Below are 24429 nucleotides of genomic sequence, written 5' to 3' on the forward strand. Positions count from 1 at the left end.
TGAACTTCCTGATATCCAAGACTATTAAGGCAATATATTTATGTAGGTTCTTTTTTCACCCAAAAACACAGGCTGGACAGCATGTGGTGAAGCCCAGCCCTGTGCAGATGTGTGGGAGCCTTGGCCCGTCCACACTCTCAGGGCATGTGCTGCCCTCCTGGCGACACGCTGCCCTGGCCACAAGCTCCAGGACCACACTTCCAAGGTTCCCAGATGGTGCTAACACGAAATATTCTTCAGTATTCTCCACAGAAACAACAAAAACAGCCTGGAAGTACCCGTATTTTTCTACCTGAACTTTGCCTCCCCAAATCTTTTGTTAATAACTTATCTGACTTTTTTATTCAGAAAATGTAACTATCACGAGTTACCCCTTCAATATAATAAAGTCTTCACTTGAGTAACAAAGGATTATCACAGAGTTTGCAACAAGCAAGTGATGACTGTTCCATCTACAAGAACAGGCTTTTTCCTTTTCTACTGGGAAGCAATGGATGTCGGGGGTGGGGTGGAAGCAGCAGAGTTAAGAAACGCTGAAAACAAAAGTACCTATGACAATACAAATTAACTCAGTACACAACAATTGTTAATGAACACAGCTCACAGTTCCCCTCCCAGTTCGCCCCCGTTACTCTGATAATCCTCCCAAACGATTCCGCCAAAGCCTCCTCTAATACAACACATATACTAAAACTGCCATTCCGATGACCCTAAGTTTGACAGTCAAGAAAATGCTCAAGTTGGCTCCTCATTTTATATCAATATAGCATTAAATTCCAGAAACTATTATTAGGAAAAAAGGTCAAAATATTCCCATACATTGAATTATACCTCTGTCTAATCATGTGGTCCCACGAGTGAAATGCTTAGAAACTATGAATCCAGTTATTTTTGGAATATTTCACTCCTTATTTTTGACCCCACATTGAAGGAAGGCACTTTTGTTATTTATTCCCTCCCTCTATAACCCGATTTTTTTTTTTTTTTTTTTTTTTTTTTTGAGACGCAGTCTCACTCTCGCCCAGGCTGGAGTACAGTGGTGCAATCTCAGCCTCCTGGGTTCACGCCATTCTCCTGCCTCAGCCTCCCGAGTAGCTGGGCCCACAGGCGCCCGCCACCATGCCCAGCTAATTTTTTGTATTTTTAGTAGAGACAGGGTTTCACCATGTTAGCCAGGATGGTCTCGAGCTCAGACCTTGTGATTCGCCCGCCTTGCCTCCCAAAGTGCTGGGATTACAGGCATAAGCCACCGTGCCCAGCCTGTACCCCAATTTTTAAAACTATAATAGTATTAGTACTATTGGGGAGTTTAAAACAATTCCTTTATTTTCCATTTTTTAATCTTTAGTCAGAGTCTACATAACAGAAGGAATCAAAAGGAAAACTTGCAATAAGAGTAAATTTCAAATATCCAAATGGGGTAATGGACTGCTTTAGAAAAGGTACTGGGGCTGAGCATGGTGGCTCACGCCTCAAATCCCAGCACTCTGGGAGGTTGAGTCAGGAGGATCACTTGAACCCAGGAGTTCGAGGCCAGCCTGGGCAACATGGGGAAACCCTGTCTCTACCAAAAACACAAAACTTAGCTGGGCGTGGTGACGTGTGCCTATAGTCCCAGCTACTTGGGAGGCTGAGGCAGGAGCAACCATTGAGCTCAGAAGGTCGAGGCTGCAATGAGCCGCTTGTACCACTGGACTCCAGCCTGGGTGACAGAGCAAGATCCTGTTTCCATAAATAAATACATAAATAAATACATAAATGTATTGGATAGCAATGTACCAAAAACACTTTTCAAAATACAAAGCTCTGACTTTTTTCAATTTACACAGCTTAGGTGCCATTCAAACTTCCTCTTCAAATGCCCCTCAAAAACATCCTAAATTAAATGTCTAACACTGATTGTAACTGCACAAAAGAAGAATGATAACCTGAGCAATAATGCCATTGGTTAAACATATTTTTTCATATTAGTTTATCAAAGAACATTTTGAAGGCCTGATTCAAGGAAGCAAGACACAAAGCACAACCAACCACCTTCCATTCCCATAAAAAACAAATCTGTGATCAAAGAACTTCACCTTCCTTTTCCACAATTTAACTCTTCTAGGACAAGAGTACTTCCACTTTGCTAATAGGTCTCGTCAAACGCATTCCTCTACAACTCTATCCCCTCCTCCACTGTTGGTAAGAGAGGATGATCAACGGAACAGGATTCCTCCGAGCAGATGCAGGAGGCCTGCGCACACCTTACCCATCCAGGAGATGCATCGTTGTGGGGGTCACTTCGGCAAACAAAATTACTTTCCCCAACTGCTTGGTCTGCAGATTTTGGCGATAGATCTCCAAGTTGAAATTTTCTGATGAGAAGGCCTCCATGTTGGTCACCACAGGTATACAAGATGGGGTTATTTCTACTTCAGACACGTAGGATGAAACAAATCTAAGAGAGAGCTGGCTGGATTTTATTTCTCCCTTGGAGTTCACGTGTTTCCCAAGCCACCGCATGAGAGGATCCCGGATTTCCTGTGTCATAAAGAAATGAGAAGGTCGTAATTTGGCATTACATTAGATCATGGTAGCTTTTCCTTATGCCATTTTGGCAATATGAGTACTTCCTAATTCATGACCAATAAAAGCTGGATTAACATATTCCATACATCTAAACGATTAGACAATATGGTAACCATATACTTAGTATGCTTATACTATAAAATAAGCTGTGCAGAAACCAGGATCCAAGAAAATCAGTTCAGTTCATGATTATACTTCCTATCTTACATTCTGTCATGATTTGCAAGATTCCCCTCCAGTCTAGAGTTCATAAGTAGTTCTCCAGTCCTCTGTGCATTTTATCCTCTGTGCATTTTACGGAAAACTTTTATCTTTTCGCCCCACAAAGAAATTCATTATCCTATCTGCAAAAACAACAACAGGAAACCCTGGGGGAAAGAAGTCACAGAACACAAAGCACGAAAATATGAGAACACTCGGTCTCAGCCTCATGTCTTAGAGAACCTCCTCTTCCTCCTGTAAAGACAAGGCAACTTGATCACCGACAAGGAAGACACTAATCTTCACAAAGAAAGTGGGGTACCCCAAAGCTGATTTCTGTTTGCCCCAAATGGAGGTACAAGGAGGAGAAGGAAGGCAAAACCTAGAAGAGACGTTGCCCAATCCAGGTGCAGAGCTCTCTATTCTACCCGTGAAACACCACAACCTGGAGGAGGTTCCCCCACCCCAGACCTTAGAGGTCCCAGAGGCCTTCCTCAAGGGTGGTTTATCAGGAACTGAGGGCTGAGGGAAGTCATCATCTCAAGAGGACTGCACAAAACTTACTAAGATCTCAGTAAACACAGATCCAGGCTCTTAGGCCATCCTCCTGCAAACACCAGGCCCTTCACGTCCCAGAACTCCCTGTGGCTACAGAGAAGTGGCTTCAGAGATGAAATTTAATTCAATGAATTTCAATTGATCAACCTTTAAAACTCACATCTAGTTTGCAGATAATACAGAGAAGAAGAGAACGAGTCAAATGACTTCAGAAGAAAGCATTCAGGGCTGGACACGGTGGCTCACACCTGTAACCTCAGCAGTTTGGGAGGCCGAGGAAGGCGGACCACCTCAGATCAGGAGTTCAAGACGAGCCTGGCCAACATAGTGAAACCCTGTCTCTACTGAAAATACAAAAATTTGCCAGGCGTGGTGGCAGGTGCCTGTAATCCCAGCTTACTCGGGAGGCTGAAACAGGAGAATCGCTTGAACCTCGGAGGCAGAGGTTGCAGTGAGCAGAGTTTGCTCCACTGCACTCCAGCCTGGGCAACAAAGAGTGAAACTCTGTCTCAAAAAACAAAACAAAACACAAAACAAAGAAGAAGAAGAAAAAAGAAAGCATTCGGAAGAAATCCAGGAGATAAAACACTTTACAGGACAGCTGGGCTGCAATCTTCAACTAGTCAATGTCACGGTGGAGATGTGGTGGGGACAGGAGTCGAGAGGGGGACCCAGTCTATATTAGAAGGGGCTTAAAAGACATAATGAAATGCAATGGTTAGTTCTTTACTGGATTCCAATTTGAACAAACTAGCTGGAAAGGACAATTAGGAAATCTGAATGTGAGCAGCATGCATTAGACAACAAACTGGAATTACTTCAGTTTTAATAGGTGTGATAAGGGTACTGTGGAGGCCAGGCGCAGTGGCTCACATCTGTAATCTTAGCACTTTGCGAGGCTGAGGCAGGTGAATTGCTTGAGCTCAAGAGTCTGAGACCAGCCTGGGCAACATGGTGAAACCCCGTCTCTCCTAAAAATACAAAAATTAGCCAGGCATAGTGCCATGCAACTGTAGTCTCACATACTCAGGTGGCTGAGGTGGAAAGATTGCTTGAGCCCAAGAAGCAGAGGCCACAGTAAGCCAAGATTGCGCCACTGCACTCCAGCCTGAGTAACAGAACCAAACCCTGTCTCAAGGAAAAAAGGAGGTAATGTGGTGACATAGAAAAAGTCCTTAATTTTTAGAAATGTATATATGTCATGATATCTGTAAAATTTACCCCCAAAATACATAAAGTAAGGCAAAATGTTGATAATTGTTAAATTATGTTGATAATTGTTAAATCTAGATGATGGGTATTTGGGGTATGGGTTAACAGTATTCTCTCTATTCTTTTCCACATTTGAGAACTGTCATAATTAAGAGTAAAAAAAAGTGGTGATATAAACATAAGCTATTTAAAAATAATAAATTCAGGCCGGGCACAGTGGTTCACGCCTGTAATCCCAACACTTTGGGAGGCTGAAGAGGGTGGATCACTTGAGGCCAGGAGTTCGAGACTAACGTGGGCAACATGGTGAGACCTCGTCTCTACTAAAAGTACAAAAATTAACTGGGCGTGGTGGCACATGCCTATAATCCCAGCTACTCAGGAGGCTGAGGCAGGAAAATCTCTTGAACCCAGGAGGCGGAGGTTGCAGTGAGCCGAGATCATGCCACTGCACTCCAGCCTGGGAGACAGAGCAAAACTCCATCTCAAATAATAATAATAATAATAATAATAATAATAATAAAGAATTCAGGCCGGGCGCAGTGGCTCACGCCTGTAATCCCAGCACTTTGGGAGGCCGAGGCAGGCAGATCACGAGGTCAGGAGATCGAGACCATCCTGGCTAACACGGTGAAACCCCGTCTCTACTAAAAATACAAAAAATGAGCCGGGCATGGTGGTACGCGCTTGTAGTCCCAGCTACTCAGAGGCTGAGGCAGGAGAATGGCGTAAACCTGGGAGGCGCAGCTTGCAGTGAGCTGAGATCGCGCCACTGCACTCCAGCCTGGGCGACAAAGCAAGACTCCGTCTCAAAAAAAAAAAAAAAAAAGAATTCAATTGGCCATACACTGGCAACCCATTCCCTCTGTCATCCACTCAACAAACGTTATGGGATGTCTGCCATATGGCAGGCAGTCTCACAGGTTCTGAGGACGGAGCAGTGATCAAAGGGATCAAAATTCCTGTCTTTGGAGGGGTAATGCTACAGTGTGCGAGTCAGAAAGTTAAAAAAGTCCGGGCGCAGTGGCTCACGCCTGTAATCCCAGCACTTTGGGAGGCTGAGGTGGGCGGATCACTTGAGGTCAGGAGTTCAAGATTAGCCTGGCCAACATGATGAAACCCCATCTCTACTAAAAATTCAAAAAATTAGCCATGCGTCGTGGTGGGTGCCTGTAATCCTGGCTACTTGGGAGGCTGAGGCACAAGAATCACTTGAACCCAGGAGGCGGAGGTTGCAGTGAGCCAAGATCGCGCCACTGCACTCCAGCTGGGGTGATAGAGTGAGATTCAGTCTCAAAAAAAAGTTAAAAAACAGTAAACGCAATACATAGAATGTTAGAGAGTAACACATACAAAGGAGGGACAAGAAAACAGAGAAGAGAGGGAGGCCACTTCAGATCAGACAGATGGAGGACCTGCTGAGAAGGCGACGCTTAAGGAAAGGCCTGGAGCAAGTGAAGGAGGACGTTAGGACAAAATCCATAGAACTATGTCATTTATATTTATTTATAAAGGGATTCCAGCAAGTGCAGAGGCTCCTGGAGCGGGAAAAGAGCCTGATCGGGGCAGAGTATTTGAGCAGAGTGAGCGCGGGGAGAAGGTGGAATGTCGGGGCCAGAGAGGCAGAGGGGGTGGCAAGAGCCATGGTCCACATTGCAAGGGCCTCAAAGGCCACAGTGAGGACTGGGCATTCACTCGAGGAGCAACAGGGAGCCCCAGAAGGTTCTGTGGAAGGGCGTGGGATGTCCTACCTCTGTTGGAGCAGGATCACCCCACTCCGACTCCTGTGTTGAGAAGAGCCTGAAGGGGAACAAACAAGCAGAGAAACTAGTTACAAAGTCACCTAAATGAACCAGGAGTGAGACTACAGCCTGGACCAGCGTGCAGCAGACATGGTGAGAAAGGATAGGATTCACAGTATACTCTGAAGTACAGGCTACAAGATTTGCTAACAAGTCATATTTGAGATGTTAGAGAAAACAGGGGCACAAAAAACAGCCCATGATTTCTGGCCTAAACACCTGGAAGGACAGAACTGCTGCTGGAAATACCATAGAGAGAGCAGGTTTGGAGAAGAAGAGGCAGGAGGTCAGCCCTGGGTGTGCTAAGCTTGAGATATCTATTTAAAATCCCATGGGTGCTGGGCGCAGTGGCACACACCTGTAATCCCAGCACTTTGGGAGGCCGAGGCAGTCAAATCACTTGAGGTCAGGAGTTCAAGACCAGCCTGTCCAACATGGTGAAACCCCATCTCTACTAAAAATACAAAAATTAGCTGGGCATGATGGTGGGCATCTGTAGTCCCAGCTACTTGGGAGGCTGAGGCAGGAGAATCACCTGGACTCAGGAGGTGGAGGTTGCAGTGAGCCAAGATCATGCCACTGCACTCTAGCCTGAGCAACAGAGAAAGACTCCATCTCAAAGTTTTTTTAAAAAAAAAAAAAGGAAAAAAAAAAAAATCCCATGGAAACAATGAACTGGCAGTAGAACATGTGAGTCCGGAATCCAGGGGAGAGGTTCGCACCATGGATATCAATTTGAGAATTGTCAGACTATGGGTGATCATTTAAAGCCAAGAAAGAGGATAAGATCCATGAAAAGAGTGACTGTAGTTACAAAGAGGATGCAAAGTAGGGCTGCTATCACCAAGGGTCACAAATCGGGTGGCTTGAGACACTAGAAATCTATTCTTTCACAGTTTTGGAGGAGATAAGTCAGAAATGAACACATCAACGGGGCCATGACTCCTGGGAAGGCTCTGGGGGAACTCATGCACACGCCTTTGCTTCTGGTGCTGCTGCCACTCCATGGTGCCCCTCGACTTGTACACACATCACCCCCGTCTCTGCGGCCATCATCACATGACGTTCTCCTCTTCAAGTGTCCCTGATTCTGTGTGTCCTCTAGTCTTCTGAGGACGCCAGTCATACTGGATTAGGGATCTACCCTAATGACCTCATCTTCACTTGATCACATCTGCAAAGACCTGGCTTCCAAACAAGGTCATATTCACAGGCTCCAGGGCTGGGGCTTCCACATATCTTTTTGGGGGACACAATTCAACCAACAATAGTGGTCCACGCTTAGGTTTCAGGGAGATCATAAAGAGTGTGCAAAGGAGATTGACAAAGGGAGAGAAAATCAAGTGTGTTTGTGAATAGCAGCAGGGGGCAGTGGTCGCGGGAGTCTCCTGATCCAGTTTTGAAGGCTGGAAGACGATGACAGTGGCATGGGGAGAGGGCTGAGAAGTCACCGCTGGCCTCGGCGCCACAGAGCCCAGCCTCTGATGAGAGCAGTTTGAGAGGCGTGATGGAGGCCACAGTCGGATGGGAGTGGTGAAGAGAAAATCTGCAGACTCCAGGAAAAAAACTTCGGCAAAGAGTCTCCTCTAAAGGGGAAGAGAGACGGGGGCAGTGGCTAGAGGGAGGAATGGGGGCAACGCAGGCTGAGCTTGGTTTAAAGGGGAGAAACAGCAGCATTTTCAGATTGATGTGACAGGTCCCCTAGAGAAAAGAATCCAGAGACCAGGTGGGCAATATAAGCAAAAAGGTCGGCCTTGGGAGCAGAAACAGCTCCCCCATAGGGATGGGGGCAGCTCAGGCTCCCCTCTGGGGACACTTGGTCTTATGACTCCACTGGTTCCAGACCTCCCTTGGCCCTTGCTGGCTGCAGAGCTACAAGGCACAGCCTGGTAATTGAACTTCGCTGCTCCCACCCTGCTCCACGGCTGCAGGGAGGTGGGAATCCTGGTGCTGGTGGCCGGCAGAAGTCATCTTATGATTGCTTCTGTGTTCTCAATAAATAGGAAGCAAGATCATCAGCTAAGAGAGAAAAGAAGGCAGGAGGTGTTGAAGTTTGGGGAGGGAGGAACGAACAAGACAACACAGAGAAAGAGAAGATGAATGTAGTGGGGAAAATCTTCTGAGCGGCAATTCCCCAGGGCAGCTGGAAGCATTTGAGCACCACAGAAGGTCAGTGACTGAACTGAGAGTGAGAAGTCTGCATGACTTTGTGTTTTTATCCTGCCACAGTCAGCTATCCAGCCAAGTGGGCTTAGCAGAGAGGAGGCAGTGAGCTGAAGGTGTACAGAAAGCAGTAACTGAGACTAACCAACCACAAATGAGGCACTGCTGGAGACAGAAAGATAAATAGGACTGATCCTGTTGGGGCTGGAGAGTGAGAGGAATGTCCCTGGACCAAAAAGCTTAGGTCAGCACCAGAGAGAGCTCCCAGAGAAGGTGTGTAAAATAAGGGGTGACCCGACCAGAAAAGTTGTTGGAAGAGGTCAAGCTCAAATGAGCTACGAAAAGCTACATTTGGTCCTATGACAGCACTAACTTTCAGTTTTCAGACTACAGAATACCAAGATAAATTTCAAATGGATTATTCCCTGTTCACCATTCTTTCCTTGGTATATACTCTATTGGAAGAAGAAGAAGGAATGAATAAATAACATACAAAGGTGATCCCCAAACCTCAAATCTGGCCATTAGTTGTAACCAACTCTTCCCCTAAAACTTGGGTCAATGCCCTTAAAGCATAAAATGCACAGATCTGAATTTCCACCACTTTCCCCAGGGTAGTTGGATGTCACCAGGCCACCACACAGGCTAGAGATACATACAGGTGAATAGGTTAAGCCACAAAAACAGAAAGATAAAATTATTATTTAACTCAAGCAGAGAGCTAAGAGGTTATTCATCAGATGATGGTAATATAAATATCCCATTCAAAGTCAATGAAAACCAGGATAAAATGAAAAAGAAACAACTAGCACTAAGTAGAACTTTCAGAACAGGAATAATGCAGGAATTATCCTCTAAAGTGAATCATCCAGATTGACTACTGCATACATACATCATTCATTTAAGAAATATGTATAGAGTACCCACTGTGTCTTAAAAATAGTACCACAGTAGAAAGAGAAGAGGAAGGACAGATATTGCTATAGTTTGAATGTGTCCTCCAAATTTCATGTGTTGGAAACATAATCCCCCAATTCATATGTTGATGGTACATGGAGGTGGGGCCTTTGGGAAGAAATTGAGATTGAATGGGGTCATCAGGGTAGGGCTCCTATGGTGGGACTGGTGGCTTTATAAGAAGAGAAAGAAAGACCTAAACTGGCACACTCCTGCCCTCTTGCCATGTGATTCCCTTCCCATGTTATAATGCAGCAAGAAGGCCCTCACCAGATGATGGCACCACACTCTTGGATTTTCCAGTCTCCAGAACCAAGAGCTAAATAAACCTCTATTCTTTCTAAATTACCCAATCTCAGGTATTCTGTGATAGCAACAGAAAACAGACTAAGAGAGATGCATACACATAACTACAAGACAGTGTGACAAGTACTACAAAAATTCACTCAAACTATTCAAACATACACTTCTCTTTGGCAAAGTAAGTCAATCTGACTTGCCAAATTTAATCACCTATTCTTTTCTGCATGCAAGTTGAGAGCCATATTCTCAAGAAATTACATCATCATTGTTATGTCTACTAATTACTAAAGTAACACTCTAAATTATTTGTTTTTGAAAGCAATACTTAGACATGCACAAATCTGCAAAATGAAACTGATGAAAGCAAGGCATGCAGGTTTTTTTCTTATACCTATTTTACATAATCTTTCAGGGCTTACTCAGAACCAAGTGAATTACTCAGAACAAAGAGAATCTAAAAGGTATCAAATGAAACCAGGACCCTCTTAAGAAACATAACTATATACCACCCATAATTATATATAATTAAATATTTATATTTATATTCACTACAAATACATTTTAAGTACCATAGGAAGCATTTAGCCTCCCCCAAAACTTTCTCCCCACTCCACCATTATCCCTGGACAACATAAAAATTCTGAATAAAATTCTGGTTGTAAGAAATACCAAAATTACTCTCTGTTTGATGTAAATCTGCCTGGCATGTCTTCTCAAATGCACTCAAATTATGATTATGACTTGAGAGCTGCATATATAGCTGCTAATAATACATGTAGGGAAAAGGAATTAATTCATGACTCTTGTCTAAACTCTCCTAATGATCATGCAATGTAAAAATGTTACTGAAGAAAAAAGGTTTGGATCATAGACATCAAGATAAGTGGGCTGACATAAAAGTAGCACTACCCACTCTGCAATCCGTAAATCTACCTATTTCTTTGAACTCAACTACCGGAGGATAGTTAAAACGTCACTTCCATAGGAAGGATGTCTCTGACCCACAGCCGTTCACAAACTTTCATAAACCCTTAGTTACTCTATAGCACTTATCACGACTATACATAATTTGTATAACTGCTTATTCAATGCCACACAGCCTTATTAGAATATAAGTTCCAGAAAGATAATATACATATGTTCCTGTTTCGCTCCCAACTGTATCCGTGGAACCTAGGACAAAAGTGCATGCTTAATAAACATTTACTGTATAAATGCATATTAAAACCTTACCAAAGAAAACTCTCCAAATAACAGATAGATAGGTAATCAAGAGGTAAAACTCAAAAAAGACAATGAGTATGGTCTTGAGATGGCTACATGAGCATCAAAAAGAAATACACAATCTTTGAAATCATTACAGCTAGTTCTATTGACAACAAACAACCACTATCAGATTCCACTTCAAGGGGGTTTATAAAATTCTAATTAATGTTATTTTTCTAACATTTAAACTTCAAGAATTTAAGTATTTCTCTTCCTCTAGGATTTCAGGTTAATTAAATACAATTTGGGTGGAACCAACAGCTGAAGGCTTTATAGTCACATAAATGTGGCCCCTTTAAATCAGCCACAGCACCCAGGCATTCTCAAGAAAGGTGAATATGTCTTTTATTGGGACATGTTGCACAGGACATGAAAATCCCAAGGAATCTTAAAAATAAAACCAAAAAAAACTAGAACTTATAAGTGAGTTTAGCAAGGCTGCAGGATACAAGGTCAATATACAAAAATTGGCAGGGCACAGTGGCTCACGCCTGTAATCCCAGCACTTTGGGAGGCCAAAGCGGGTGGATCAGTTGAGGTCAGGAGTTTCGAGACCAGCCTGGCTAACATGGTGAAACCCCACCTTTACTAAAAATACAAAAATTAGCTGGGAGTGGTGGCACACGCCTATAATCCCAGGTACTTGGGAGGCAGAGACACGAGAATCGCTTGAACTGGGGAGGCAGAAGTTGCAGTGAGCTGAGATTGCACCATTGCACTCCAGCCTGGGTGACAGAGTGAGATTCCATCTCAAAAAAAAAAAAAAAAAAAGCAAAAATTGGATGCATTTCTATATACTAACAATAAATATTTGGAGTCTGGACTTCTTTAAAACATCATTTTGATGGCATCAATAGATCTGAAATATTTAGGGGCATATTTAACAAAATATGTGCCAGACCTGTATACTGAAAACTACAAAACACTCCTGAATTAAAAATTAAAGATGTCTGGGCATCATGACTCATACTTGTAATCCCAGCACTTCGGAAGGCTGAGGCAGGAGGATCACTTGAGCCCAGAAATTTGAGATCAGCCTGGGCAACTCAGAAAGACTCCATGTCTAAAAAAAAGAGTTTTCCTTTAATTAGCTGGGTGTGGTGGCGTGTACCTGTCGTCCCAGCTACTCAGGAGGCTGAGGTGAGAGGATCACTTGAGACCAGGAGCTAGGCTGCAACAAGCCGTGATGCCACCACTGCACTCCGGCCTGGGTGACAGAGTGAGACCCCATCTCAAAAAAACAAAAAGAAAATTAAAAAGGCTGTAAATAACTGAAAAGATACACCATGTTCATGAATCAGAAGACTCTGACACTGCTAAGATGTCAATTCTTCAGATTAATCTACGGGTTCAATGCAATCCCAATGAAAATCCCAGAAGGCTTTTTTTTGTTGTAGAAATTAACAAGCTGATTATAAAATTTATACAGAAATAGAAACTATTTTAAATGGCCAAAACAATTTTCAGAAGGAACAAAAAGTTGGAAAACCTACATTATTTGCTTTCAAGATTTACTATAAAGTTGCAGTGTATCAAGACGGTGTGGTATTGGCACACAGACATATGTACAGATTACTGGCACAGAATAGGGTACAGAAATAGGGCCAAACATATAAGTGTGATTGATATTTTTAATTTTTTGAGACAGGGTCTTGCGTTATCACCCGGGGGGAGTGCAGTGGTGTGATCACAGCTCACTGCAGCCTCAAATTCCTGAGCTCAAGCCATCCTCCTGCCTTGGTCTGTTTGATTGATTTTTGACAAAAGCGCCCAAGTTAACTGACTTGAAAAAGGATAATCTTTGCAATATGTGGTGCTGAAACAAACATTCATATGCAAGAAAATGAAACCTTGATCTTTATCTTGCGTGTATATAAAAATTAACTTGAAATAAATCATAGACCTAAATGTAAAACTACTAACCTTCTAAAATAAAATACAGGAGAAAATCTTTCTGACCTTGGGTAGGTCAAGTTTTTTTCAGATGGAACAAAATAAGCATGAACCATAAAAGGAAAAAAGTGGTAAGCTTTTTATAAAAATTTATAAAAGTAAGACTTTATAAAAATTAAGGATATTAAGAACTGCTGTTCTTCAAGAGATAATGCTGGCCAGGCATGGTGGCCCGCACCTGTAATCCCAGCACTACGGGAGGCTGAGGCCGGTGGATCACCTGAGGTCAGGAGTTTGAGACCAGCCTGGCCAACATGGTGAAACCTCATCTCTACTAAAAATACAAAAATTAGCAAGGCATGGTAGCACACACCTGTAATCCCAGCTACTCGGGAGGCTGAGGCAGGAGAACTGCTTGAACCGGGAGGCGGAGGTTGCAGTGAGCTGAGATCACGCAACTGCACTCCAGCCTGGGTGACAGAGCGAGACTCCGTTCCAAAAAAAAAGAGAGAGAAAAGAGAGATAATGCTAAGAACAGTGAAAAGACAGACAACAAACTGGAAGAAATTATTCTCAATACTTACATCGGACAAAGGACTTGTATCTGGAATATAAAAAAGAAGTCTTAAAATTTTAAGACAACAATTCAACTTAAAGCCTGAGCAAAAGAGCTGAATAGACACTGCCCAAAAGAAAATATCGGATCGCCAATAAGCACATGAAGAAATGGTTGGCACCAATTGGCAACAGGAAAATGCAAATTAAAACCACAATGAGGTGCCTCTATACATCCATCTGAATGGTTAAAATTAAAAATTAGGCCGGGCGCAGTGGCTCACGCCTGTAATCCCAGCACTTTGGGAGGCCGAGGCGGGCAGATCACCTGAGGTCAGGAGTTCGAGATCAGCCTGGGCAATACGGTGAAACCCTGTCTCTACTAAAAATACAAAATTAGCCGAGCGTGGTGACACTTGCCTGTAATCCCAGCTACTCGTGAGGCTGAGGCAGGAGAATCTCTTGAACCTGGGAGGCAGAGGATGCGGTGAGTCGAGATCGTGCCATTGCACTCCAGCCTTTGCAACAAGAATAAATCTCTGTCTCACCAAAAAAAAAAAAAAAAATTAAAAATTATTTTGAGCCCAGGAGTTTGGGGCTGCAATGAGCTATGAGCACACCACTGCACTCTAGCCTGAACAACATAGCAAGACCCTGTCTCTACAAAAAAACAAACAAACAAAAAATCCCAGCATTTTGGGAGGCTGAGGCAGGAGGACTGCTTGAGCCCAGGAATGTGAGACCAGCCTGAGCAACACAGTGACCCCCAGTCTCTACAAAAAAAAAAAAAAAAAAACTAGTCAGGAGTGGTTGTACGCACCTGTATCCCACCTACTCAGGAGGTTGAGGTAGCAGGATCACTTGAGCCCAGGAATCCAAGACTACAGTGAGCCATGACTGTGCCACTGCACTGACAGCCTGGGAAACAGAGCAAGATCCTGTCTCTTAAAATAAAAAGATCTGACAATTTATCAAGTGTTGGCAAAGATGTAGAATAACTAGAGCTCTCATGTCCTACTGGTGGGTATGTAAAATGGTACAATGGTTTTTAAAAAACAGTTGGCAGTTTCCTATAAAGTTAAACACACACTTCTCATATGACCGAGAAATTCTAGGTATTTCTAGAATTCCTAGGTATTTACCCAAAAGAAATGAAAACACATGTCTGCGCAAAGACCTGTATGTGGATGTTCATAGCAGCTTTACTCAAAACAGCCATAAATGACAGCATATCCATACAATGGAATACTACTCAGGAATAAAAAGTAATGGGCTACCCACACATGCAACAAGGACAAATCTCAAAAACATAACACTGATAAAAAAAAAAAAAAGACAAAGAAGAGTATACAGTACACTATATGATTCCACTTAGATGACATTTCAGAAAAGGCCAATCTAATCATCTAGTGATAGACAGTATATCAGTGATCGCCTGAGACTCTAGGCTTAGGGATGGATGAACAGATGAAAATTGATTAAGAAAGGTTCAAAGTCCGGGCGCAGTGGCTCACGCCTGTAATCCCAACACATTGGAAGGCCAAGGCGGGCGGATCACGAGGTCAGGAGATCGAGACCATCCTGGCGAACACGGTGAAACCCCACCTCTACTAAAAAATACAAAAAACTAGCCGGGCGTGGTGGTGGGTGCCTGTAGTCCCAGCGACTGAGGGAAGCTGAGGCAGGAGAATGGCGTGAACCTGGGAGGCGGAGCTTGCAGTGAGCTGAGATCACGCCACTCCACTCCAGCCTGGGTGACCTAGCGAGACCCGGTCTCAAAAAAAAGAAAAGTAACAAAGGAATCTTTTGGAATACTGGAAATGTTCTGTATCTTTGTTGTAAAGGTAGTTACACATAAAACATTTATCAAACTGTACACTAAAATGGTGCATTTTCTTGATTTATATTCAACAGTAAATAAAGTTGATTTTTTAAAAAAGCAAACAGCAACAAACCTATGCAACATTAAACAACACTAAGGCCCGTGAGACTCCATATTCACTAATGTCCAAAATAACACTAATATCTCCACTTCTAAAGAGAGTAAATGCTTGAATCTGTACCTAGTGCAAATTCACAGAAGTGACTACTCTATGGTGGGTAAACATATTGCAGCGTCTGCTACAGATAGAGTGCAACTAAGATCAGAAACCCATGTTATGCTGTGTCTCGCCACCTTATCTATTGATTGGAGGCAGCATCTTGCTCTGTTGCCCAGGCTGGAGTGCAATGATGTGATCATAGCTCACTGCAACCTTCAACTCCTGGGCTCAAGCAATCCTCCCACCTCAGACTCCCAAAGTGCTGGGTTTACAGGTGTGGGTCACATCACTTTTGAGCAGTTCCACCCGTTACTTGTCTTATCTGCTAAATTTACCCAGCTAACAAGATTCAGAGTTGAATTCAAAATATTTCTTATGATCTCCATTTATGTTTTGGAGCTTCCTTTCCCAAGAAACACCAAATAACTGATCTTAACCTATAAAGGTTTTCTATCTTAGAGACACATTTGCCTCATTGTAAATAATTAGATTAGTCGTGCTTCAGTCATAACATCATAAGTTGCTAGGCAACCAGAAGCGAGTTAATCAGAAAACGAATCATCAAAGACATGGCACGCAATCTCCTTTTACGGGTGTCTCATTCTTAAAACACTTTCAAGGAAACAGAAGCAAATATTTGTCTACTCGTATGGAATTTATATGACGCAATCCAATTCTTACTATTGGTATTTGACACACAAAATATTCACATTCGCTTGGTGTCTTCACTCACAGGACAAAGCCAGATGGCACAGCAAATCTTCATAATCAAAAGATGACACTCCTGGGCCAGGCGCAGTGGCTCATGCCTGTAATCTCGGCACTTTTGGAGGCTGAGGCAGGTGGATCACCTGAGGTCAGGAGTTCGAGACCAGCCTGGCCAACATGGTGAAACCCTATCTCTACTAAAAAATACAAAAATTAGCCGGGTGTGGTGGTAGGCACCTGTAGTCCCAGCTACTTGGGAGGCTGAGGCAGGAGAATCGCTTGAACTCGGGAGGTGAAGGATGTAGTGAGCAGAGATTGCGCCACTGCACTCCAGTCTGGGGTACAGAGCGAGACTCTGTATGAAGGAAAAAAAACAAAAAATGGCACTCTTGAAATAGGACTGGTTTTTCGTTTTTTGTTTTTTTTCCTGACTTCATTTAAGGCAGGGATTGATCATTTGACAATCCTTGGGGTGGATGTTTATTCAGAGCACCAGTACCAAGCAAAGCAAGGCTCCATGCAGGTTTGCGAGGTGCCTGTCTGGGTGTCTGTGTGTGTACACCTCCTCACTAGCCTGGTCTTTTATGCAGCAGCTTCTGTCTAGCCACCCTGGTCCCCTGTGGTCTAACCAACCCCTGCCTGATCTGTCCAGATTCCACACTGCACGGCGCTGCACCCTGGCATGGGTTCTGAAGACTGCTGCTTCCTGCTTCCCACCCTGTGTTCTGCCACTAGCCCCAAGCACTGGCATGCAAAAGTGAACGGATCTGGAGGGCTTCCACCTTCCAGTGGCTTAGTTTGCTGAAACTAGTCCATTTTCACAAACATCCAGGCTGACTGTCGCTTAGGGACACCCTCAGGCCAAAATGAACCTGGAGACATGGTTTATTTAGCCCACATTTTGAACCAGTTGCAACACTTAAAAATTGAGATATTTCATATCACATTTCCTGCCTCTTTTGAAGAAGTAGCAACTCTTTCCACACAGCAGTAATGGGCTGCAGCCAAGTAGCCACCCTCATCCCGTGGAGAACACGCTCCAGCTGGCCCTATGTGTCCCCAGCAGCCAGCTGCACTCTGTGCCGCCTCTCCTGCCCCCTCCCCTGGCCTCTGGGTTAGAGACCACTCATCTTAGCCCTGGCGACAAGCCTGGAATCCACGCAGCCATCCTCCTCTGGGCCCCTGATGATGCATCCTTCCAGTTAGGTCCAAACTGAGTCTAGTGACACTGACTCTCAGAACAGACGGGGACCATTTTGGTAGTTCCTCAAAAAGTTAAACAGAGAGGGCCAGGCACAGTGGCTCCCACCTGTAATCCCAACACTTTGGGAGGGGCCGAGGTGGGTGGATCACCTGAGGTCATGAGTTTGAGACCAGCCTGACCAACATGGTGAAACCCCGTCTCTACTAAAAATAAAAAATCAGCCAGGCGTGGTGGCGAGCACCTACAATCTCTGCCACTTGGGAGGCTGAGACAGGAGAATTGCTTGAACCCAGGAGGCGGAGGTTGCAATGAGCCGAGATCAGGCCATTGCACTCCAGCCTGGGCAACAAGAACGAAACTCCATCTCGAAAAAAATATTAAACAGAATATATCACCCAGCAATTCCACTCCCAGGTATAAACCCAAAAGAACTGAGAGCAGGGACCCAGATATGTGTGTTCCAATCATCATGGCAGCATTATTCACAATAGCCAAAGGCTGGAAATAACCCAGGTGTCCCTCAATAGACACATGGATAAATAAAATGTGGCATATACAACTTAGGGGATATTATTCAGCCAAAAAAAAAAAAAAAGTATGAAGTTCTGATACATGTTGTAACATAGATGGACCTTGAAAACATTACGCTAAGTGAAATAAAAGCCAGATACAAAAGGACAAGTATTGTATGATGTCACTTGTATGAAATATCCAGAATAGGAAAATTCATAAAAATGGAAAGTAGAACAGAGGTTACCAGGAGCCACAGGGAGAAGGGAAGGGGAATTATTTATTCATTGTTACAGAGTTTGTTTAGGATGCTTCAAAAAAAAAGTTTTGGAAATAGAGAGTGAAAATGGTTGTAAAACAGTGTGGGTGTAATTTACACCACTGAATCAGAGACTTAAAAGTGGTTCTAACGGCAAACTTATTTTATAAATATTTTATTACAATAAAGAGAGAAAGGGAGAGAGAGAAGGAGTCAGGATCTCAGTCCCTTTATTCTCACAAAGCTCCCTGTCCTCTATGCAATTAGCCACACCCCCACCCCCCGCCATCAAGCAGCCCTGCGGACCAGGGGGAGCAAAGGGACAGCTTGCACTGGCAACCAAGGGGTCTCGCTGTGCTCTCCTCGGGGTCCCTCCTTGCTGTCCCTGCGTATCACCAAAAGAGGCCATTCAAGGGACCTCTCAGAACAAAAGTTGTTTCCAAGGTGACTTTCCACCTACTTCTCCTGCTAAATGATTTTAAGTTCTGCTTAGGCACCCACTCAGCTACAACAAGAGTGTGAAAGCCACCACTTTCTGCACACCCACTCAATGCCGAGCACTGCTAGGTGCTGTGGACCCAAGATCCCCAGTCCTTTCCAGGCGACACCCCTGCATCATTAGCACCATCCACAGCAGAAGAAACGGGACCCCAGACAGCATTAATGACTGCCCAAACCACACAGGCAGTATACCGCAGAGCTGGAATTTGAACCCATGAAACCAAATCTGTCTGGCTCCCAAATCCTTGCTCTAATTCCTATCCCACAGTCCTCACAAAGAGACCTACCTAACCCAAAATGCAGCAAATTAGGAAATGCCTATTTACTACAATCAAAATGCTGATGGTATCATAAACTCAATATGCAACCATCAATAAATATAAAATGGATGTATATGGCTCAGAGCTGGGGGTGGAGTGGGAGGGAGAAGAGCAGTGGGCAGGGGTGGGAGCAGAGTGTTTGGTAAGAGAAACTTGAATTCGGCCGGGTGCGGTGGCTCACGCTGTAATCCCAACATTTTGGGAGGCCCAGGCGGGCAGATCACCTGAGGCCAGGAATTCGAGACTAGTCTGGCATCGTGAAACTCCCTCTCTACTAAAAATACAAAAATTAGCTGGGCATGGTGGAGGGCGCCTGTAGTCCCAGCTACTTGGGAAGCTGAGGCAGAAGAATCACTTGAACCCAGGACGTGGAGGTTGCAGTGAGCCAAGATCACAGGCCACTGTACCACTCCAGCCTGGGTGACAGAGCAAGACTCCCTCTCAAAAAAAAAAAAAGAAAGAAAAAGAAACTTGAATTTGAACCTTGAAGCTACCACCCATTGGCTGTGTCTACTTAGACAAGGCTGTGAGAGGACACTTTCCCAAAGAAACAAAGGTTTTAGCATGTAAGTGAGCTACTGCTGACCTCACCCCATCCGGTTTCTGGAGGAAAGAGGTGTCATATTCACAAGGTTTCCGTAATGGAAGGACTGTGGGCAGAGGTAAGAGAACCCAAGAGCAAGGAAGGGGTGGCAAAGCACTGAGAACCAGCAAGGGACTGAAGGAGCAAGCGGTGGAGCTGCTAATGGCAAATAATATTAAATACCTCGACCTCTCTCCATTTCTGCCATCAGTCTCCTGCCAGTGCAGCCAGTGATAAGAAGCATCCAGAGTTAGGAGCACGGGAGCCCAGGGATGGGCTGACAGGTGAACAGTCCAGGGGCCAGCACATCTAGCTGGGTGGCCTCGCTGGTTATATGGCCCCTCTCACACCCAGCCCTGCACAATTCTGACTTAGTCCCAGCAACAACATGAATTTCTACAAGTCCTGATCTAGCGATGAGTCCAAACTGATTCTGCAACTCCAAAGAACTTAGGATTGACGTCATTGGCTATCTAACTCCTAAGAATACGAGTTCCTCCAGGGCTGAACTTGCCACAGTGCTTTCCAGATCCCCAACACCTGGGACACAGTAGGCACTCAATAAATGTCTGGTAAACGGTCTTCCTTTTATAATGTAAAGTGATAGCTCAGCCTCGGACGCTGAAAGGCCCAGGATTTACTGCATTTTTTTGTTACCTGCCAACTAGCGAAGACCACAAAAGGCTTGAGTGGAACAGTAAAAGCAGGGAGTGAATAAGTCATTTCTAACAAGGCTGGTTTTATAGGCATCACACCTCCACCCGGCCAAATAGGCTCATTGTAGAGGCGGAATCTATTCTGTAAGTGCAGAGACCAAAGAGAAAGCCAGAGTCAGCTCTAACGGCAAGGGCGGCTCTACGGGGCAGCTCAGCCACCGCCTCCACAATAAGAGACGCGAACTTCCACTGCCTGGGCTCGTGGGTGCGGGACCGACACCCGCAGGAGTCTCTGGGGCCTTCATCAAGCCTGCCCAAGGAAAACACCCGCCATTTGTCTCTGCCCAACACAAACAGGCTTCTGACAGAGCAGGCAGTGTGGGGGTGGAGGGCATGGAAAAAGCTGGGGCTGAGCCCTGGGGGCCCACGGGCAGCCCTGCCTGGTGCACCCAGAGGTGGCCCATCCTAGACACCATTGTGGCCGTTCACACGTTCCCTTCCTTCGGATGTTGACATGTCCCCCGGCCCCACCACCCTCAGCTATTTGCCTGTTACCTGCCGGCCCCACCTGGGCCTCTTGTGTGGGCAGGGGACTCTGGGACAGGATCCTGCCCTCGGCTCTGCCACCACCAGCTGTGAGGCCGCAAGAGGCACTCCCTGGGCTGACCTCAGCTTCTTCATTTTTCTAACGAGAAAACGAGAACATCTCTCTCTGGCAAAACGGAGCTTCAAGATTCAATGTTCAGCCTCCACTGTTTAATTCTCAGTTGAAATTTAACATCGTGTTAGGATGCCAGGGTTAAAATACATGTTACCTGAAAAGAGAGAAGGAGCCCCATATCAAGAGGCTAAGAGCTTTCTGCTCCAGGGCCTTATCTTAGCAAAGGTTCACTGGTCCAACCGGCTGTCACCATGACACTCAGGAAAATCCAGAGAATCCCAGGGAACAACACCTGGCCAGGCCTGGCAGGAGAGAGGGCAGTGGCATCTAACACTGCCCTATGTGTCCAAGGAGAGGGAGGGTCTAAGCTCACGCACTCAAGGCTGCAGTCTAAGAAGTTCCAGCTCAAAAGTGCATTCGTTCATAGGAGAAAGGGGCTGACCGCCCACTTTGTACACAGAAGAGTTTCTAAACTGAAAAGAGTTTTTAATAACACACAAAACAATTCCAACTTTTCCCTGAAACTCCATCTGGCCAGTTTCCTCTGGCACGTCCACAGCTGATTCTTCTAGAAACTGTTTAACATGATTGTTAAGAATAACCTAACAACCCGTTAGGTTATTTATCCTGCTCTTCCAGAAAACAGAGCTGGACTATGCGGGCAGCTGCTTGGGCAGAGAGGGCTGTGCACTGCTGGCCTGTCCCTGGGGTCTCTCGGGGCTCTCAGTGCACGGGAGCCAAGGAAGCAGCTCCCAATCCATTAGCGGGAAAAGCCAAAACACTTTGCAAGTGTCCAAATAAAATGCACTTACTAAATGTCTACTATAAGCAAAACACTGGGAAAGGGATACAAAGATTAACAACATATGGTCCTTGCTTTCAAATCATCTTGCATGACAGTTTAATGGGGAAAACAGATATTTACACAAATAATACAACAACAGCACTTATACAAACCACCTAAAAAAAATTCCTATGGAAGTGACTGGATCTAAGGTTCCAAGTCGCAATACTTGGGTTAGGAAATTGAAAAAAAATTCAAATCCTATACCCGTGACGTGATCATCTGTGGAATTTTCCTGGATCGGAGCAGTAGAATCCCTTTGATGAGTATAAAAGATCAACTATTTGTCCTCATAGCATCTGGCTGTAAGATTTTTTATGTTCTGTAATTTAAGACTTTCTTTTAAGAGATAGGGTCTTGCTTGCTCAACATGTTGCTCAGGCTGGAGTGCAGTGGCACGATCACAAACTCAACTCCTGGGCTCAAGCGAACCTCCCATCTCAGCCTCCCAAGTAGCTGGGGACTATAGGTGCACACCACCATGCCTAGTTAATTTTTTTTTTTTAAATCTTTTGTAGAGATAGGGTCTCGCTGTTTGCCCAGGAGTGATCCTCCCACCTCAGCCTCCCGAAGTGCTGAGATTACAGGCATGAGCCACTGCAACCGGCCAATTTAAAACTTAAAATCTTACTACTCTAAGAACTTCATACACATGTGCTTTATAAATGCTGGTTCATATGAAGATGGAATATCCCCCTCAACCCCGTAGGGTGATACACAGCCATATGGAACCATCACTAACTAGTAGGCTACTGCTTTTACTTCAAATAAAACAAATACTCCCAGGGCCAAGTAGAAACTAGCGCTGTTCTCTTGACAACTCCTGGAAGCAAAGATGTCAAAGCCTCCCACTCTTAAGGTGGCTCAAGCCTGTAATCCCAGCACTTTGGGAGGCCGAGACGGGTGGATCACGAGGTGACGCGGTCAGGAGATCGAGACCATCCTGGCTAACATGGTGAAACCCCGTCTCTACTAAAAAATACAAAAAAACTAGCCGGGCGAGGTGGCGGGCGCCTGTAGTCCCAGCTACGCCGGAGGCTGAGGCAGGAGAATAGCGTGAACCCGGGAGGCGGAGCTTGCAGTGAGCTGAGATCCGGCCACTGCACTCCAGCCTGGGCGACAAAGCAAGATTCCGTCTCAAAAAAATAAATAAATAAAAAATAAATTAAAAAAAAAAAAACAACCCCCGATAGAGTCTGGGCTTTGTGGTTTACTTAAAGGCAGTAACATTTGCATATTCAAAACAAAAACAAAAGGCCCTCTTTATCAGGAAAATGTGGCAAAAGGTTCACCAGTGATAAATCCGGGTGAAGGCTGCATGGGGCTTACAGGGTTGGTGTACGACTCTTTTACCTTTTCTTCAGTTTTAATTTTTTGTAACAAAAAATTGGGGGAGAAATAAAGGATTTTCCCCAGAAGTTTGAAAGGCCCTGCCAGCTCCTACATGAACTGTAGATTTTTGTTCTGCTGTTAATCATGGAATCATCAAAGAAACAGCCTTCATAAAGAATCAAAAAGCAAAACAGCAATGAAGAACACCTTTTAGCTTTTTGATCTGAACAAGCCTTCGTGCTGCCTGTGCTGGGGAAGCATTGCTAAACCATTCTGAGGCAAGAACACCTCCCTGAAAAACCACAGATTTCCATCCTCACGGAGCCGTCCCTCTGGAGGCCCAGATCTTGTACGACCCAAATGCAGGGCGCACTTTCCCCAAGTACAAACCCCAGTGCGTTTCATGAAGCTGTTCAGTATATGCGGAATCAGTGCATTAATAACAGCTTATTGGCACCAAATGAAAAACACACAAGTCTTAATCTTAGGTCTTGAATTTTGTCCAGGTCCTACGTCATACCTGGCTGGAAGGCCTACAGCCGTAAGCATGCTTGGTGACTGGAGGCTGTGTAGTGAGACCTGAGTTTTGAAACCAGGATTGGTAGCTTAACAAAATTTACTGGTTGTAGAAAAAGTAAACTTGCCTCCAGGGAGGTGAGCTCAGCCTCACCATTCTGACAGCAGCCTCTGGTGGCCAGTTTAGTAAAAAGTGTTGGCTCTGATGCTGAAAGCTCGGACCTTCCCTTCTTAATGAAGGTCACTGCAAGCAGACAGGCCATTCTAGGTAACAGCTGGGGGTGACTGGGGAAGCTGCAGAAATCCAAACGAAGGTGCGACTTTGGGCCATGTAAATCACCAAGTCATTGGATGATCTGTCTCTTGCATTAAAAAAAAAAAAAAAAAGAAGTACTCTCTTTCAAAAGTAGAAAAATAAATAAAGAGAACTGTTTTAAAAGGGCTCGAGTCACAAGGCAGATAACACATACTCAGTTTGAAAGTAATCTCATTCCATACTTGCATAGAAAGCCTTTAAATATTCAAGGAGCACAGATTCCTGCACAAAATAAAGCCCAGCCTGTCTACTTTCTTACATAGCACCCCACGGTACACTAACTCCTATGTACTGAGTGCCGGAAATTCTTCCTGCCATGTAAGGAATTGCTCCATAGGGCAGAAACTTCTAGAAAATGCTACGACCATTCATTCAGAGAACAAAATTAAATATTCAGGACTGTAGGTGAGGCCTGATTTCTAGTGCCACAGATTCACACCATTTCACTGGATATAAATAGAGGAATGATCAGAGGCCGACAGTTGGCTTCAAAGGC

The 24429-nt window shown here is 44.6% G+C and overlaps 1 protein-coding gene across 6 annotated transcripts in view; it reads right to left on the minus strand.

The window, feature by feature from the left end:
- Positions 1-24429, minus strand: part of HLCS (holocarboxylase synthetase) — a 255067-nt gene that overhangs the window by 150790 nt on the left and 79848 nt on the right. For all 6 annotated transcript variants that reach the window (XM_030915743.1, XM_030915741.1, XM_030915742.1 and 3 more), the window contains one exon: positions 2252-2523. In XM_030915743.1, the coding sequence (XP_030771603.1) occupies positions 2252-2523 (272 nt within the window). The remainder of the gene's footprint in view (positions 1-2251; positions 2524-24429) is intronic.

The sequence above is a fragment of the Rhinopithecus roxellana genome, chromosome 13 (assembly GCF_007565055.1).
Source record: "Rhinopithecus roxellana isolate Shanxi Qingling chromosome 13, ASM756505v1, whole genome shotgun sequence".
Taxonomy (NCBI): Eukaryota; Metazoa; Chordata; class Mammalia; order Primates; family Cercopithecidae; genus Rhinopithecus; species Rhinopithecus roxellana.